The 17,886-nt window shown below is 35.5% G+C and overlaps 1 protein-coding gene across 1 annotated transcript in view; it reads right to left on the bottom strand.

Moving 5' to 3' along the window:
• Positions 1-4,034: 4,034 nt before the first annotated feature.
• Atg8a (GABA type A receptor-associated protein autophagy-related 8a) overlaps positions 4,035-17,886 on the bottom strand; it is a 34,355-nt gene continuing 20,503 nt past the window's right edge. The window contains exons 2-3 of the mRNA XM_090388055.1: positions 12,708-12,905; positions 4,035-4,458 (exon numbers count right to left, since the gene is read on the bottom strand). Of these exons, the coding sequence (XP_090244181.1) occupies positions 4,393-4,458; positions 12,708-12,905 (264 nt within the window). The 3' untranslated portion in view covers positions 4,035-4,392. The remainder of the gene's footprint in view (positions 4,459-12,707; positions 12,906-17,886) is intronic.

Below are 17,886 nucleotides of genomic sequence, written 5' to 3'. Positions count from 1 at the left end.
AAGAAAATAAATAATTCCCTTTTCAACTCTAAGTACACACAGATGATTTTCTCCATAGCTGCTTCTACTTTTTCCTGAACTAAAAATATTTAAATCGATACCTTGTAAATTTAAATCATTTAAAAACCCAAAAATATCACATAAGCAGGATACCTTAATAAATTATAAAAACATTAAATTTATTTTTAGTATAAGTGGATATTTTATTACATTTTCAATTTTTAAGGAAATTTTCTTATAGTTTTATGTAGGTATATTTCAAGTAAGTTGTTCACAGACCTGTATTTTCTTTTCGTAAACCAGTACTGGGCCACGGACCTCACTTTGGGAAACCATGCGCTATACTGTAACAATCACATTAAATTAGTTATATCCTTAGCTAAATACAAAAGATATATGCCCAAAACGTGATAGTGAGTAGTCGTAACTTACAAAATCACTAGCTCGATGAATGCTACTAGACCTATTTAATCTATTTGTAAAACACAAATTATTGTTATCAATAATATGATAAAATTTCAAAGAAAACTTATCCGTTTGCAGCAGCTCCAGGAGTCCACATCTTCACACCTATAGTCTTGTTCCAAGTCAAAGTAATACCTTGTAATCAACAGTGAGTGAAATGCAATCTCCATAATGTTTTTGAATCTTCATCCTTTAAATTAGATTTTCATTTTGGGGAACAGGAAGTAGTCACAGGGGACCAGATCAGGAGAATATGGTGGTTTAGCAGGGATAAGGAGGTGATTATCCCCTTGTATAAGGTGATGGTCAGGTCACACCTTGAGTACTGTATACAGGTCTGGAGGCCTCATTTTAAGAAGGATGTAGAGCTGCTGAAACGAGTACAGAGAAGAGCAACAAGATTAGTGAATGGAACAAAGGGTTGCTCTTACGAAGAAAGGCTTAAGTTTTGCAGATTACAGTGTTTGGAGACTAGGCACCTGCTAGGTGATCTGATTGAGGTGTATAAAGCCTTGAATGGTTTGAGCATGCTCAATGCTGATGGGATTCTTCCTCTTGCTCAGAATAATCACCTGAGAGGGCATAAATTCAAACTGAGGAAAGACAGTTGTATGATAGATGTGCAGAAGTTAGCCTTTAGCCAGCGGGTAGTTGATTAGTGGACTTCCATCTTTTGTTGTGGAAGTTGATAGCCTAAATAAATTTAAGACTGAGCTGGACAGGTATTTGGAACGAATGGAGGGGTAAAATTGGAGTGTTTTTTTTTTTTTGGCTGATGCTGAATAAGATTGCTTTCTTGCATTGTATGCCTCTACTAATATAAATGCGGGACTGGTGCCATTTTGTTCTTGGCTAAAAACTTGAACTGACAGATCTGTGTGGACTGGCACAATGTCATGATGGAATTTTTACGTTTTCTCCTGACATACTCCCTAAAATGCCTTAGGATCCCTGAGATTGAACTGGTGATTGACAGTTTGGCCCAGTGGAAGGAACTCCTAATGAACAATTCCCTCATTGTCAAAACATGTTTATAAAACAATCAGCATGCTCTTGACATTTGATCTGACGTGCCTTTTTTTTTTGGACTTGGAGTTGAACCTTTCCTCTAAGAGGACTGCTTTGTGTCTGGTTCATAACCTATAAACTCAGCTTTCATCTGGTGTTGTGACCTTGAAAAGGAAGTTTCCGTACATAGTGTTTGCAGTTCTCTGTTCCCACAGAAAGCCAGTTGTTTCTGTTTGTTACTCAGCAAATGGGATGCAAATTTTGCAACAGTCCACCTTGTATTTTAATTTTCAATTAAAATGTGTCTGCTTGTATCATAAAATAGGCCTATAATGTCACAAATATTGTTAATCCTACACAGTCTGACTTGACAATAGACAATCTGAGTGTTCAAAAGCCTCAATCGAAGTTTGACTGCCTTGAAAAACATAAATACCACTGTAAAGTTTGAGTTCTAATTACAACAGCATGATCACCATCATCACCAGATGCTTGTTTAACCATTCCTGTAAGTCTCTGAAGCTGTTTTCCTAAATTTATGACAAAATTTGATGCAAATTTGCTGTTTCTTAATGTTTGCCATCTTACATGACTACAAAAATTGCAAAACACATCCAACAGGAACAAACTTAAACAATTGCACAAAAGCAAAATGTCCTATTGGCACAAAACTCAACCACACTAACTTGCAGTGAACTGGTTCGGCAACATCTAACATCATACTGCTATACTACATAACAGATCTCTGTACTCTCAGTCTGGAAACTTTTGGCTTACACCTCTTATTTGAAATCCTAATCTGGTAAAAAACCATATAATTAGTACAGTATTACAAACATGTCACATAAAAGAAAATATAAAATTCATTTTAATAAATTGCCATCTGTGATGTGGTGCCATTCTATCCACCCTATTACTGCTTTACTGGCATCTGTGATGCTTGAACAGCTATGGAAAGCCCTTAACAAGGAATGTTTAAGAATGCCCCAGTGGTACAAAACTTAGTCTAGCAGTGCAAGAAGGCATGGAATTTACGTCACACAATTACTGTGAATTACTACTCTTACACAATTTGTATTTTTCCTCCACTTTCATTCATTTGTTATTAAAATATCTCTGGATTTTTCATACATGCAACTTTTTTTCTGCCTGTTTCTTCTTCAGTAAACTGAAACTTAAACTAATGTAAAATTATATTGCAATATGGCTTTATAAAAAGTTGAATATTAAATTTTAGTCTAACTTTAAGTAATTCTGAAAAGTGGTTACAATATGCCTTTATACTGCTTCACTGAAATTAAGTTTACAAACATCTGAAATAAGCCAATTTCTCTACTAGGTTTAAAAAAAAAAAGCACTTCATAAATCTTCTAAGAAATACTTCATTAAAAAATAGGCGCAAGGGCTGAAAGAGTACCAGATTTCATCGCCCAATCTCTTATATATATATAAAAAAAAAACAAAAAAAAAAAAAAAACACATTCATTACCACTAGGTAACAAATGTGTCATGAAAGTTCATTGATACTTTTAGAGAGAATCTGGCAAAAGACCAATTTAATGTAGTTACTAGGCTTCAGATAACTATATAAATATCAATCGGAATAAGAAATTATACGAAATAATTTATTGGCCCAAATTTGAGCATCTGCCTTTCACAAGCAACACTGAATTTTTGAAAGATTTTAAAAAAAATAAAGTCATTTCATAGATCCAAGGATAATATTCATGTTTCATTTTTATTTCAACAGAAACTGTTAGCATGGTTTCTTAATCTGTTAAATTAAATTCCAAAATAAAATTGAGAATAATCCTTTTATTCGGAACAGAAGAAATGATCTCAATAAACACAATACAGGGTCAATTAAATCACAAACCAAGTCTGCATTTGAGTTCTAGCTGATAATCCAAATACATAACTTACATAGGTAAATTATTGGACTAAAATAGAAAGGAAAACTGAAATTGCATTCTTGTACTATCATCTATGCAGAGGTTTAGAAAACAAGTTTTCTAAAGATTAACTGAAACAACTGTGATAAAGCTAATCCTGTTCTACAAATTCTGTTAATGGATTAAAATTATGTGGAGTTAAATAGCAAATCACACATTTTAAAAGAAAAAAAAAATACAGACAGAATGTCTTTTAATTTAAATAACCTCTTACTTGAGTGTGGGGGTAGGAGGGAGGAATTATCACAGCTGGTACTATACATGCATTTTTTTTTTTTTTTTTTAAAGGAAAAGGGAATTACAGTACAAATTAAAAGTAACAAATATTTAAGCACACTTAAAGCACTAAACATAGGCAAGTTTTTAATTTCTTAATTTTAAGCACATTGTTTTCTAGTTAAATGAACTTTTATTGAAAGCAGTAAGTATCAAGTACATCAACTTGCAGGCTTCAATTAAGTTTATTCATGAGGTTACTACTGTACAAATCCTGAAAAAAACATAATATATATCTCTATCTTAAAAGGAACAAAAAAAAAAAGAAAATAAAAAATAAAAAAAAGAAAAAAAGAAAAATAATAAAATACAGTCAGCCAGATAGCTATATAAATAGGAAAAGAATATTTCATAAAGTTGAATAACTTGCTTTATTTAGCTCGTTTAAATTACAATAATTTAAGTAATTCTGGTGATCATTATGGTGACCGAAACAGTCACCATAATGAATTATTGTAATTTAACATAAATACCGAAAAACAAATTTAATACTACAGATTTCTGATCTGCAATTCGAAATATATATAAATACAAAAGTGGCCTTTTTGGTTTTCAGAAGGAAAAGAGGTATGCAAAATTTTCTGCCAATTATGTTTTATCTAAAAGGGTCCATTAAATTTTTACCAACACCACATCTTTTTAATATGAAGGAAACCAAGGATAATTTCTGTGGTGATAAACACATTTGACACTAGGCTCCATATACACTCTCATCACTGTAGGCTATATACAAAAAAAAATCCTCTTCGTGATGCTCCTATTAGAACAAAAAATAATTTACAATAACTAAAACTTGATATAAATCCATAAAAGACCATTTATTATACTAATCTGATTAAATTTGAGTTTTCAATAGGTGAACAATAACAAAACAGATGAAGTACACATTTTAATGACAAACAAGAATGCTAATAAAAGATCTGGTGTGTGTTTACACATGCAAAAGGGAAATTGAAGTATGCACAGGTTAGGTGAAGGAAGGAAGGAAGGAAGGGTGTGTTGTGGGAAATTTTGAACTGCTTAGCTGCTACTCACACATTCTAAAAACATGGGAAATAGCTACTGAGTTAATAATTTCAGAGAATGATTAACTTAGTAACTAAAATAATTAAATAAATTTGAAGAAAAATTTATATAGTAAACTCCTGATAATTATCCAGGCTAATGGGTGGGAAAGGAAGCACAGATAATTCTTAATTATTATTTATTACTCACATATCAGAAACAATTTCCAATTATGATCTCTCTAAATAAAATAAAATTTTCTGTTTATATAATTTAAGACAGTCACAAAATCAGAGGATTTTACAAGATAAAGACTACAAGAATATCACAATGTTGTGACATTCATGTGATTCAAAACATATACCAAGGAAAACTTTGTACTTGCCACTGACTACTCTGCTACAATCATAGTATTATAAAATGAATAAAATGTGCACAGATAACTGTTAAATATTAATTTCTGGCAGATAAAATTAAATTTGGATTATCAGTGTAACGACAACTTAACTTCTCTCCTATTTTCTCCTAGTGTTGCTTTTATTCATAAATGCTAAATAGAATTCTTAAGATAAATTACAATACAGCTCATTGCATCCCCTGACAACTAATGAACAGAATGTAATTTTCTTCCATCCTTTGGAAGAAACTATAAAACCGACTATTATAATCACGAAGTGTTGGAGGGAGAATAAATGCTTGTGACAATGCATGGTTTCATAAACCTTCAATTATTAGTTAGCAAATTTAAGTAATGACAATTAAGAAAGAGAAATCATGCACTAATAATCAACTGGTACTTGAAAGAAACTATAAAAATTAAAGTGAGTGAAAGAGAAAAAAAATGGAAGCCAGTTCTATAGATGTGCTATTTCAAAAACAATCAACAGATTTATCAAGGGGAGAAAAAAAAAAATAAATAAACAAATAAACAGAGATAACAAGGAATTTCTGTAGAAAGAAAATCAAATATAGGCTTACTATAACAATAGTTACTGGTGTAACTATTGTTGTTACTGATGGGAAAGAAAGAAGCAACTCTCATGCAATTTTAGAAGAGGGGTATAACATCCTTATGCAGTCAGAAACAATGCTGTAAGCGGGAAAGATATCAAGCAAACCCCTACAAGGGTTATTGTAGAAAACATTGCCTGACATCTGTCCATGACTAAGATTTCCAAAAACAAAATGCAAAAAAAAAAAAAAAAAAAAAAAGTCATCATAAAGGAAATTTCAGACATGCCACAACACCTTAACCTGAAAGTTGATACAGATGATAGGAAGGAGTCTCTCAGAAAAGACCTCACAACATCGATTTGATTGAATTGTAGGCACGAATGCAAATTGAAAAAATACATGATAACGATGATGAAATTGCCAGTACCCCTTTTCAAAGATCCTGAACCACAAACATTTTAAAAGAAATCATGAAAGTGGAAGAGACAACAGGAGTTGGAGGATTCTGATCCCAATGTTGAAAGAAGCAGTAATGTTGTTAGGGACTGTAATGCCATCATTTACTATAATGTTTTTTATTATGAAAAGAAGAAAGCAACTGATCAGCTTTCTTTGAATGCATTTTACAAACAGGATTACTTTACTGGGTACGAAAAGTAATTGTATTTATTCACATTTCATTTAAAAAAAAATGAAATTAAGACATCTTTGGAAATGTATCTTGGCAAGTTACAAGTTTCTGTGGGAAGTTAATGCTTGATTTTTCAAGAATGCAATGCACACATTAACCAGCATTCGGTGCATATATCTACACAAATTATCTAAATGAAACTTACATACTTGTGAGACAAACAATGACAGATAAGTAATATTGAGGGATAGAGATTATTGTTCAACCACGGTATATTTTAACTTCTGTTGATGTTGAAGAGAATCTTGAAAGCTTCAATGAAAACTCTTCTCTTCTGGTTTTATCTCCACTACTGGAATTTTGGGGCTCTGGTTGAAACTGCCTTTCAGAAATTCTGTGGAATGCAAAATCACTGGAAGCATGGTTACTGAGCATAGAGTAATCTCCACATTCCATGTGAGCCTTCAATTTCCTGTAGGATTGGGTTATGTAGGCCTCGTCGCACTAGCACATGGCCTGTGTCCTTGGTTTCCAGTGGTGGTGGTAGGGAGAGGGAGTATTCTGAGAGGTATTAGTAGTGGTGCATATGATGCAAGAAGCAGGAAAGCAAGCGTAAAAAAATAAATAAAAATAAACAATAATGAAAAAAACGTCCCACATTATCCGTCCCTCCCTCCAATAATTTGTCCAGTTCTTCCTTAAATTTATTCAACTACCCACATCCAAAACAACAGACGGAAGCTTGTTCCGACAATTAACCAGCCACTGGCTGAAAGCAAACTTCCGCACATCTATCCTGCAACCATCATTCTGCAATTTGAATCTGTGCCCACCTGTGTGTAGTCGGAGCAAAAGGAAGAATGGCATCAGCACTGATGCTTGGTCAATCCGTTCAAAACCTTAAACATCTCAATCAGATCACCTCACAGGTCTGTAGCATCAAGATGCTGCAATTTGCAGAACTGAAGCCTCTCTGGGTAAGACCACCCATTCCTTCCCATCACCAATCTCGTTGCCCTTCTCTGCACCTGTTTTCAGATCTACATCCTTCTGAAAATGAGGCTCTAGATAGACCTGCATGCAGTAATGCAGCCTAACCATTGCCTTGTACAATGGTATAATCACCTCCTTATCCTTGCTAGCAAAGATCCCGTATATCAATGACTAAATGCAAGGTCTTACACTTGAGGAACAGCAACCCACAAATAAATTATACACTTGGTGGGGTTGAATTAAAAATAGCAGGGGAAAGAGATCTGGGAGCTACAATACAGGCAGCCAGGGAAAGCCTATTGTGTCCAATCGATTTATCAAACGTTATCTTCTAGAGATAGGGAGATCATAATCCCACTGTATAAACACAATTGTAAGACCACATTTGGAATACTATGTTCAAGTATGGAGACTTCATCTGAAAAAAGATATTGAGCTTCTTGAAAGGGTCCAAAGATGGGCAACTCGAATGGTGAGATGTTGTTATTTGGTTTTTAGGAGCATTAGCAACTAAGGCCATATTGCTACGGGGATATGCGGTGGTCATTCCCTGACCTTTCCGCATCCTCCTTATTTGGTGGTCACAGACTCGAACCCCAGTCTAATCAAGAAGCATGTGCTACGCACTGCTGCTCCTGCCCACGGAGGCGCCATGAATGGTGAGATCAGCAGAAGGATGACAGTATGAGAAACGACTCTGATTACATGGGCTACAGGAGCCTGGCAAATGGGCACTTCAGAGGTGACCTGATTAAGGTTTACAAGGCTCTGAGAAGAATTAGTAAAATGAATGAAGGTGAAAATTCTCACTGTTAAAAAGAATTCCAGAGTCATAAATTCAAATTACTGGGGTTGAGGTTTAGATTAGATTGTAGGAAGTTTTCTTTCAGTTTTAATGTCAACTGGATACGTCTCTGTGTGAGGAGAGAAGCATATTCAGTAAACCCCCGCTATTCGCGGTATCTGTATTCGTGGTCGCCGATTTAATATAAAATGAAACCTAAAAAAATGTGAATTTTAAAGTGCCGTGAACATTTTCCGCCATAAAAAACATGGGGGTGGTTAAAATTATCTTACCCGGTCAAAACAGCGCTCAGTGGGTGGGGGGAGAGGGGTGACAAAATCGCGAGCGTGGATGTTTCTCGCTAATCCTTGTTCAGTATGTGTTATGCGCTTGCCATGGGAAGTTTCGTCGTTTGTTTTTAATTTATATGCTTATAAATTGAATAAATTTATCAATTTATAAATTGATATGCTTACAAAAGTGATAAATCTACCGTTTTGCAGTGTAAAACAGACTTTTCGAGGGTGTTAACGGAAGAAAGTGACTTTATTGTGGATAAGTTCTTTCTAACCCGTACAAAAATATGGCTACGAATAACAAGGGAAATGTGAAAAGATCAAAGAAGGTGATTACATTAGCGAATAAAATTATTAGGTAAAATTTCTAATGGTGAAAATGTCTCCTCAGTGGCAAAACATAAAATCAATGAGTCAATGGTACGATCAATCAAGAAATCGGAAGAAAAAATCCGCCGTAGTGTCCGTGAAAACGCGCTAATTGCTTCAAAAATTTGCTCTGTAACTCGTGATGTTAAATTAGAAAAAATGGAAAAGGCTTTAAATCTGTGGATAGAAGACCGAACTGAAAATAAAATTCCATTAAGTTCACTCATCATTCGTGAAAAGGCAAAACTCCTTTATCAACACTTTAACGAAACTTGATAGCACTGGCGGGATAAGTTTTTTAGCTAGCAAAGGCGCTGGTTTGAAATTTCTAATAAATATTAGATTTGATATATTAAATTGTTTTTTATTTTCATTTCGATTTTTCACTATGTACTGTCTGTGTGCAAAGTCATTATGAAGGTACATATAATACATACATAGACAAAATTTTAGACTAGTTTTTCTTATATATTTCATACTTTGGAACGGAACCCGTTATTACTATGGGAGCCATAACTCAGTATTTGCATTTTCGGTATTCGCTGCATTTCTCAGGAACGTAACCCCCGCAAATAGCGGGGGTTTAATTGTAATTTGTATTTTGTTATCTACTTGATTGTTTTTTTTTTTTTTTTTGCTAGTGTATCAAAATCCTGTTGCTTCCTTGCACTATATGGGGAATACTATTATTTCTATTACTAACATTACCCTTAGTGCTGACAGCAGGAGCAATGGCAGATCTGTATCTGCAGGTCTGCCAGAATTGCAGAAAATACAGGTATCAATTCCCTCTAACACCTCTGCCCCTCCAGTGTGACCCTGAACGGGCAGTCTCCTAGTGACATTCTGACTAATGGCAGTACCTCTGCCAATGAATATACAGGAACTCCCTGACTTATGCAAGGGTTTGTGTGTTCCACGGAACGCTACGTAAGTCAAAATTTTCCCCATGCTTGTGCAGCACTCACAACTGTGCTCTCAGATGAACTGATTGAATCAAAAAAGAAATGTTTCACGAACATGAAAATAAAATTATTTATTGCATTTATTTTCATCGTAGATTTCTTTGTAGCAAGCAACCATATCATTCACCCCACTGTTAACTTTTAAGAATCTTGTCAGGATCCATCTTCTCAAACCTTGCCATTGCTGATGCAATTTCACGAAATGCCGTTGCCATCTCTCTAGTGATGACCCTCATTTGGTTCATCTTGAGCTTCATCAGCATTTTCTTCTTCCACTATCACTGCCTGCAAGTCAATAAGTTCTTCATTAGATAATTCCTTCTCTTCTTCCTCTATTAACTTCTCCACGTTTTTGGCATCAACCTCCAACTGAAGTAGCTCTGCAATCTTATCTGTAATCTCTTCATATGATTCATCTTTTTCAAATCCTTCTAAGCCTTTCACGTGCCATGGGCATATTTTCTTCCATGTGCCATTTAAACAGCTTTTAGTAATTTCCGCCCAGACCTTATTAATGTTTAAGATGCCGTGGTAAGTATTATAAGATCTCCAAAAGTCTCTTAACGTAAAATTTTTCTCACCGTCTACTGCAGACAATTCCCGAGCAAATGTTGTGCGTAAATAGTATGCTTTTAAATTCGAAATAACACCCTGATCCATAGGTTGGATGAGTGAAGTCGTGTTTGGCAGTAGAAATATGATTCTCACGTTCGAATTGAAATCATCTAGATGCATAGGATGTCCAAGAGCATTATCTAATAGAAGCAAAATCTTAAAAGGAACGTCATTGTCTTTACAATATTTTTCAACCTCGGGAATGAAGCAGCATTTAAAACAATCCTCAAAGAGAGATACTGTTATCCATACTCTCTGGTTCGATCGGAAATGCATGGGTAGGTCACAGCGGTTGGAAAGGTGAAAATGCCACGGATTGTGGACATTACCTCTAAAAACACTTGGGCATTTAATGCTTACAAAAAGCAAAGGTGGTTGAATTAAGTCATGCCCACTATCTTCCTTTTATAAAAATTTCTTACTCTCACTCACTTTGAATATAATATACCTATATATTAAAAATCAGTTGTCTCTGGGCAAAGAAAACCCTATGAGAGAAATTAAATATTAAGGAATAATATGTCATTGGGTAGGGCTAAACTTTGGATAGCTACAAACCATTGTAATACCCATGATTTTTTTGCCCCCCAAAACAATTTTTGCACCCTTGGGGACAATATCACGCTCGTTGATAATCACTGGGATAGGATGAGAAATGGCAGTTGAAGTTCAACATTTACAAATATAAGGTAGAACAAGGTAACATTTGGGTAGCACTAATACCAGATTACCATACTACACTGAGGGTAGTGGAAAATTAGATACCATTCAGAAGACCTTTCAGTAATGTGCAGTCAGATATGAAGTTCTCTCAACCAATTCAGACAAGCTGCCAAGACAGCATATGGGGTTTTGTCTATGATATACAGGAACTGTGGTAGCAGGGATAAAGAGGTGATCATCCCTTTGTATGAAAGGCCATGGTTAGGCTGCCTCTTGAGTACTGTATACAGGTTGAGGCCTCACTTTAGGAAGAATGCAGAACTGCTTGAATGGGTGCAGAGAAGAGCAACAGGAATTGTGAAGGAAACAAAAGGGTGGTGTAACTGAGACAGGATTTAGTTCTTCAAATTGCAGCAACTGGAGCCTAAGCACCATTGAAGTGATATGATTCAGGCATTTAAATCTTTGAAGGGATTGAGCAAGCTCAATACTAATGGTATTCTTCCTCTTGCTTAGACTACACACATGAGGGGGAATAAATTCATATTGATGAAGTATGCATGCAAGATAGATGTGCAGAGATTTGCCTTCAGCCAGCATGTGGTTGATTGTTGGAACAAACTTACAACTATTGTTGTTGTGGAAGTGGGCAGTTTGAATAAATTAGAGGAAGAATTAAACAAATTATTGGAGGGGATGGACTGGTAACATGGGTTTTTTTTTTTTAGCTGATGCTTTATAAGCTTGGCTTTCTTGCATAATATGCCACTGCTAATAATAAGTGTGCATTTTTAGTCACAAACAGGATGATGTCTCCCCAACTTTCACTTGTGCCAACATCTCCTTCCTTGCAACACAAGTTCTGCCATCTGCCAGCCTAACCATGGCCTTTCATACAAAGGGATGATCACCTCTTTATCCCTGCTACCACAGTTCCTATCTACTGATCACTAGCAATCATACTCTGCTGTCAACAAGCTCTGCCCATGCACCCTCCTTTAATATCAACAGAAGACTATTGGAAAAGTGATCTGAATGTAACACCAGCTAGTCGTATAGGTGTAACACCCTCCTACTTTGTATATGTCACAGCGCTCAGGTACCCACATTTTCATTATTCTATTAAATGCTGCAAAATGAAATCTATTACCATATAATTAATTTTAAAAAATGAAAAAGAAAAAAAAAAGCAATATAAAACATACATATCAATCTAAAACTGAGCATTTTTACAACTATTTTTTTTTTTTTAAATTACACTGATCAGCAAACACGTTATTATATTTTAATAGAATTTCTAAATTATTTAAAACCTGGTCATGCTCCACGTTTTAAAAATCTTATTAAATTTAATAATTCTACTTCCCACATTTCAGTATGGATGAACTGAGTCATACATACTGAAATGTGGATGACTCAGTTCATATCTGAATATAAGTGACTTCTTATGGAGTTTTCTTTTAAGTTACTGTTTATAGAAATCATCCACCAGTCCAGAATTGAAGCAAGCAAATGATAGGTCTGAGCGATATCAATATAAAAATCCATTCTCACAAGGTTACCAAATTTAGAAATACCAAATATAAAAATTTATGATGTATTTCAACAAAGATATTTAATTAAAACAGACATCTTTTTGGAAAATCCCTATATATACATATCAGGGAAATATTAAAATCAACAACATCAAGAATATTACAATTTTGATAGTATGATCACGATATAACATACCTGATACAAAGATCCCATTGTTGCACTAGTAGGTGGGATTACATTGTTAACAAAAAAGAAAAGGGCATCTTCAGGCCTAAGATGAATCCTTTTACGGATAAGGAAATAAAACTGACCAACAGTCAGATCAGAAGGTACTAGATATTTCTTTTTGTCTAAATCTCCAATTCTTGCTTTGGGTGCTTTTTCAACAATTACCTGAAACAGGAATTTTACATTCAAATAAGTAACAATTTCCAATTCAGATATATTCAGATATTTCCAATTCAGAAATATTCAGATATAACATGATTAGCGAAAACACCTTTCATTGGGGCTATTCTATCTGATATTCCTATTTATTTGTGCACAGCCATCAAGTTTCCCTGTATAATCATAGAAAATCAAAATGTTTTCAATTTTGAATGATTAAAAAGCACCAAATAAACAGCTGCACTGTATCTAAATCAGATTACATTTTGGATTATTAAAACACATGAACATAAGTTTTGTGTATGTACATGCATATACAAGAGCAAGGATGTCTTGTCATTGTTGCGACAATGGATAAAAGAATGGTTAAGTGGAAGAAGACAGAGTGGTAATCAATGGACACTGCTCTTCGTGGACTAATGATATTATTACAGGGTTCAGTGTTGGGCCCATTGTTGTTTTGTATATTTATCAATGATATTGATGAAGGTATATCAAGCTTAATGTTGAAGTTTGCAGATGTTACAAAGGTTGGCAGGGTTTTTAATAACAGTAATGACACTGCAACAGGATCTAGAAAAGTTGGGCAGATGGGCTGAGAAGTGGCAACTGAAGTTTAACATTGACAAATGCAAAGTACTGCATATGGGTAGCAGTAACCCCACAGAAATGTACCAACTGTGTGGTGTTACACTCAGAGTAGTGGAGAATGAAAGAGACCTGGGAGTAATTGTGCAATCAGATAAGAGTCCTGAGCAGTGCAGACAGACTGCCCGAGCAGGTCACGGGGTCTTGTCAATGATATACAGGAATTTTGCTAGAAGGGATAAAAAGGTGATTATCCCCTTGTATAAGGCAATGGTCGGGCCACACCTTGAGTACTACGTACAGGTCTCGAAGCCGCATTTTAGGAAAGTTGTAGAGTTACCAGAACAAGTACAGAGAAGGGCAACAAGACTGGTGAGGGGAACAAAGTGGTGCTTTTATGAAGAAAGGCTTCTTAAGTTCTGCAAATTGAAGCATCTGGAGACTAGGCACCTGTGAGGTGATCTGATTGAGGCGTATAAGGCTTTGAATGGATTGAGCAGGCTCAATCGATGCTGATGAGATTCTTCCTCTTGCTCAGATTACAAACCTGAGGGGGCATAAACTGAAACTGAGGAAAGACAGTTGTCAAATAGATGTGCAGAAATTTTCATTTAGCCAGCGGGCAACTGATTGCTGGAACAAACTTCCATCGGTTGCTGTGGAAGTAGATAGCTTAAATAAATTCAAGGAAGTGGACAAACTTTTTGGAGCAAATTGATGAGTGAAATGGGATTTTTTTTTTTTTTTTGCCGATGCTGTATAAGCTTGCTTTCTTGCATCCTATGCCTCTATTAATGCTAACGTCCCCCCCCGCCACTGCAATGACCACTATATCCTCAAATGTACAATAACAGTTATATGCCGACAGCAGAATATCCATTATTGCAAACTAATTTAGAGAAGCCCTGGAGCTGATTATGATTAGAGTCAACTCCTCACACTGTTACTAAGTGATTCTTACAATATGTAAGATGTATGACCTGGAAATGTTCATCTTTAGGTTAAAAGGGTTAAGATAGGAAGGAGACCATGGCACTTTTTGCCTACTAAGTTCTTTCTCTTGGCATAATTCATGAAGACATGATTTATTTATTATTTACTCAAATCTGTTATGCTTGGTCTTTCTAATTGTTAACTTATGCCATTATGCTTGAATTAACTTTAAAATTCTTACACTCACCACTTTGTTAGAAATATTGCATGCTAGGATACTGAATTTTCGCTGAGCTAATAAAAAATCAATCTCTGTAATTATTTGCCTTTCTGAAAATTCCTGATTCAAAGTTGTATTCCTCTGATGTTATAAGTTATTTTTTGTATTCTACTTTTATCCACAAAGTCATTTCTTTATATTCACTATCCATGTGTTGTCTTCATTATGACAACTATTTTGCACTATACAAATATTTCCTTCTTTTACCAGCACAGTGTTGAAAGTTGGCACTGTCTAAAGTTGTTTTCTCTTTTTAATGTCATAGTTTGTTTGTGTGTGTGTGTGTGTGTGTGTGTGTGTGTGTGTGTGCGCGCGCGCGCGCATATGTTTTCTCAAAATAATGATAGGAATTACCTCAATATATGCATGATGAACATTTCTTCACTAACTCTTTCCTTGAATTTAAACGAATATTAAAATAACAAAATGAATTAGCGATCGATGCATTTGTCTCAGAGGGTAGAATTCATTACATTATTTTAATATGCTTCAAATCAAGGAGAGAGTTAGTGAAGAAACGTTCTTTATGCATAATTCCTCTCATTATTTTCAAAATTGATCATTAACATGGGACATATAGAGCCTTGTTGCTCTTTCATTTACTAAAAAAAAAAAAAAAAATATATATATATATATATATATATATATATATATATATATTTTTTTTTTTTTTTTTTTCAGAACTGATCTCTTCAAATATATTGTAAATTTATTTGTAAACTTGACATTTTAAAGCTAACCAATCAGGCTGCACAGGCAAAATATCCCTGTGGTATTATAAAATAGTGAATAAAAAGATTACATAGTAATTAATTACTTAACATTTAACACTAACATACATAAGAATAAAATATCCCTATATCATTAAAGGGTTAATGAAAAGATATGCAGTAGCATAATTATAAATTCAGAGGTAATTTAAAGGTAACAACTCAGATGCTATAGTTACTTGTACATAAGACCCATGAAAATTCAATTAAAATTTTTTAGTTTTTACTGGCCAAACAACAATGGTAATATGCACAGAAAATTACTGAAATGTTATAGGCTGCATGTACAGACTACCCAGTATATAATATACTGCAGAAGTTAATGGTGGTATCCTGATGAGATGCCATTTTTCCATACATTAATATATTTGATATTGGAATTTAAAATGTGTCATAATGTTTTCTATTAGCTATTATTTGGTCCTTGAGGTTGTCACAGACATTCTCTCAGATATGTCAGACAAGCTGTACTTGCTACCTGGAGTCTAAAACGCTGATGGAACTGATATTCGGGTGACACTCAAGTCAAGTAGACCCAATTTCGGTGAAGTCAGGACAGTCTGTGGCAGCCAAATCCTCTGCTTGCACCTTCACGATGGTGGGACTGATAGTAATCCTTGGTATAACCTCCACGCACAAGAACAGGGTGGGTGACCATCCAGGTGTGAACCAACGTAAGCAGGGTCGAGATGTGGCGCCTACACCACATGGAGGAATGCCGCTCCTCTGTATTACCAGGCAGTACTAGGTGGTAGATGACTCATCAACTGGTGCAATACCACCACTTTGCTTATTGGAGGCTTGAAGTGGTGGAACCCATGTTTAGTCTCCAGAGCTAAGTTCCGGTCAACCCTTTCTCATCTCTTCCATCATGCAGTATGAGTGATGACTTTTGAGGTTATAATGAATATTGTGGCGAGATCCAATCTTCCTTACATTTTGAGGGTACAGCTCTAAAACGGTGTTTGCAGGCCAGCCGCCAGTTAGTACACCAGACCGAACCTATTGATAACTCTCTAGGAGGCTTCCGGATCAGCTAGTTACTACCTCTACTCTACCAGATAGTGACTAGAGGGAGTCCGAGTAGTGTGTAAATGGGGGGGGGGGGGTTGAGGCCACGTCATATCAAGGATCTGGGTATATTCTTACCATGTGCACAACATATCCAAAAATTTCATTACGTCATACTCCCCCCACATCGGACCAGATGACCTAATTCCAATCATGGAAGGTCCAGTTTCAATGCTTGCGTACACCCCCATTGTAGGTGCTGCCACAGGTGAACCGGTTAGCATGGGCACTCAAAGCGGCCTGCGGCTACACAGCCCCATTTTCAGCAGGATTCAATGTACTGTGTGTGTTGTGACACATTACTCCCGGTCACCAGCATTCCAATTACCAGCTAGTTGTACCATAGTCGCCCTTCACTTGCCACGTACCATCTGGGAGAGCCTTCGCTCATCTCAGGCATCAATGAGCTGTGGCCATCCAACACCTCACTGGTGGTATCATGGGTTCCCCCTCCTCGGACCACTTTCGGTAGGTACTAACCATGGCTGATCGTGAGCATCCCACCAGCTGTGCCGTTTTGGATATGCTCTGACCCAGTCATCTGGCCCTTACAATTTGGCCTTTGTCAAACTCGCTTAAGTCCGCTGCCTTTCCCATCTGAAGAACAAGAGTAACACTGATTAACAGAGCTCAGTATCGGGTGTTTTCTATATCGTGTCCCAACCCACGCAGTAATTCAGCTGCAGTTGCTTCAATTTGATTAACAACTCGCTGGTCATAATGTTTTGGCTCATCGGTGTATATATTTATATACATAACCACCCTGTGTTTAAATACTACTTTGTTATTATCCTTATTACAAATGTGTTTTAGTTAAAATGTATAAATTTTAAATATGCAGTTTAGCCTATCTTTGTACTACCGATATTTTTCCATCTCGATACTTGCGAGCACACATATAGTGACGTGCAACTGCAAGAGGCTAGAAGAGGAGACAAATAAAAATAATGAAGACTAATTAAGTCATGATGTATTGGGAAACGTGTAAATATTGTAAAGGAAACAGGTTCTGTGAAAATATATATCCATTTCATTGAGAAAAGAATATATGGATCAAAGAGGAAAATTTTCTATATTTATTCAATCAAGTTTTTAGTTTTATTGAATACCTTGGTCTACATGTATTGGCAAGTACTGTGATTAGTAAAACTAAAGTTTGCTTGAACGAAAGATGCTTAGCACCAAAAGTTGCAGTATGCATGAAAAATAAATGTTTTTGCAAAATAAAAATTTTTTTCCTTTCAACCAAGCTCAAGTTACTTTTTCCCATTGTAAGGTTGAAAACAGGTATGAAGAGGAATAATCATTTTTAGAATTAGAAGCTAAAACCTTTCAAAAAATATTA

This window comes from Mastigoproctus giganteus, chromosome 13 (genome assembly GCF_048544385.1).
Source record: "Mastigoproctus giganteus isolate SK-2022 chromosome 13, ASM4854438v1, whole genome shotgun sequence".
Lineage (NCBI taxonomy): Eukaryota > Metazoa > Arthropoda > Arachnida > Uropygi > Thelyphonidae > Mastigoproctus > Mastigoproctus giganteus.
This window is presented reverse-complemented; position numbering and strand designations above follow the sequence as displayed.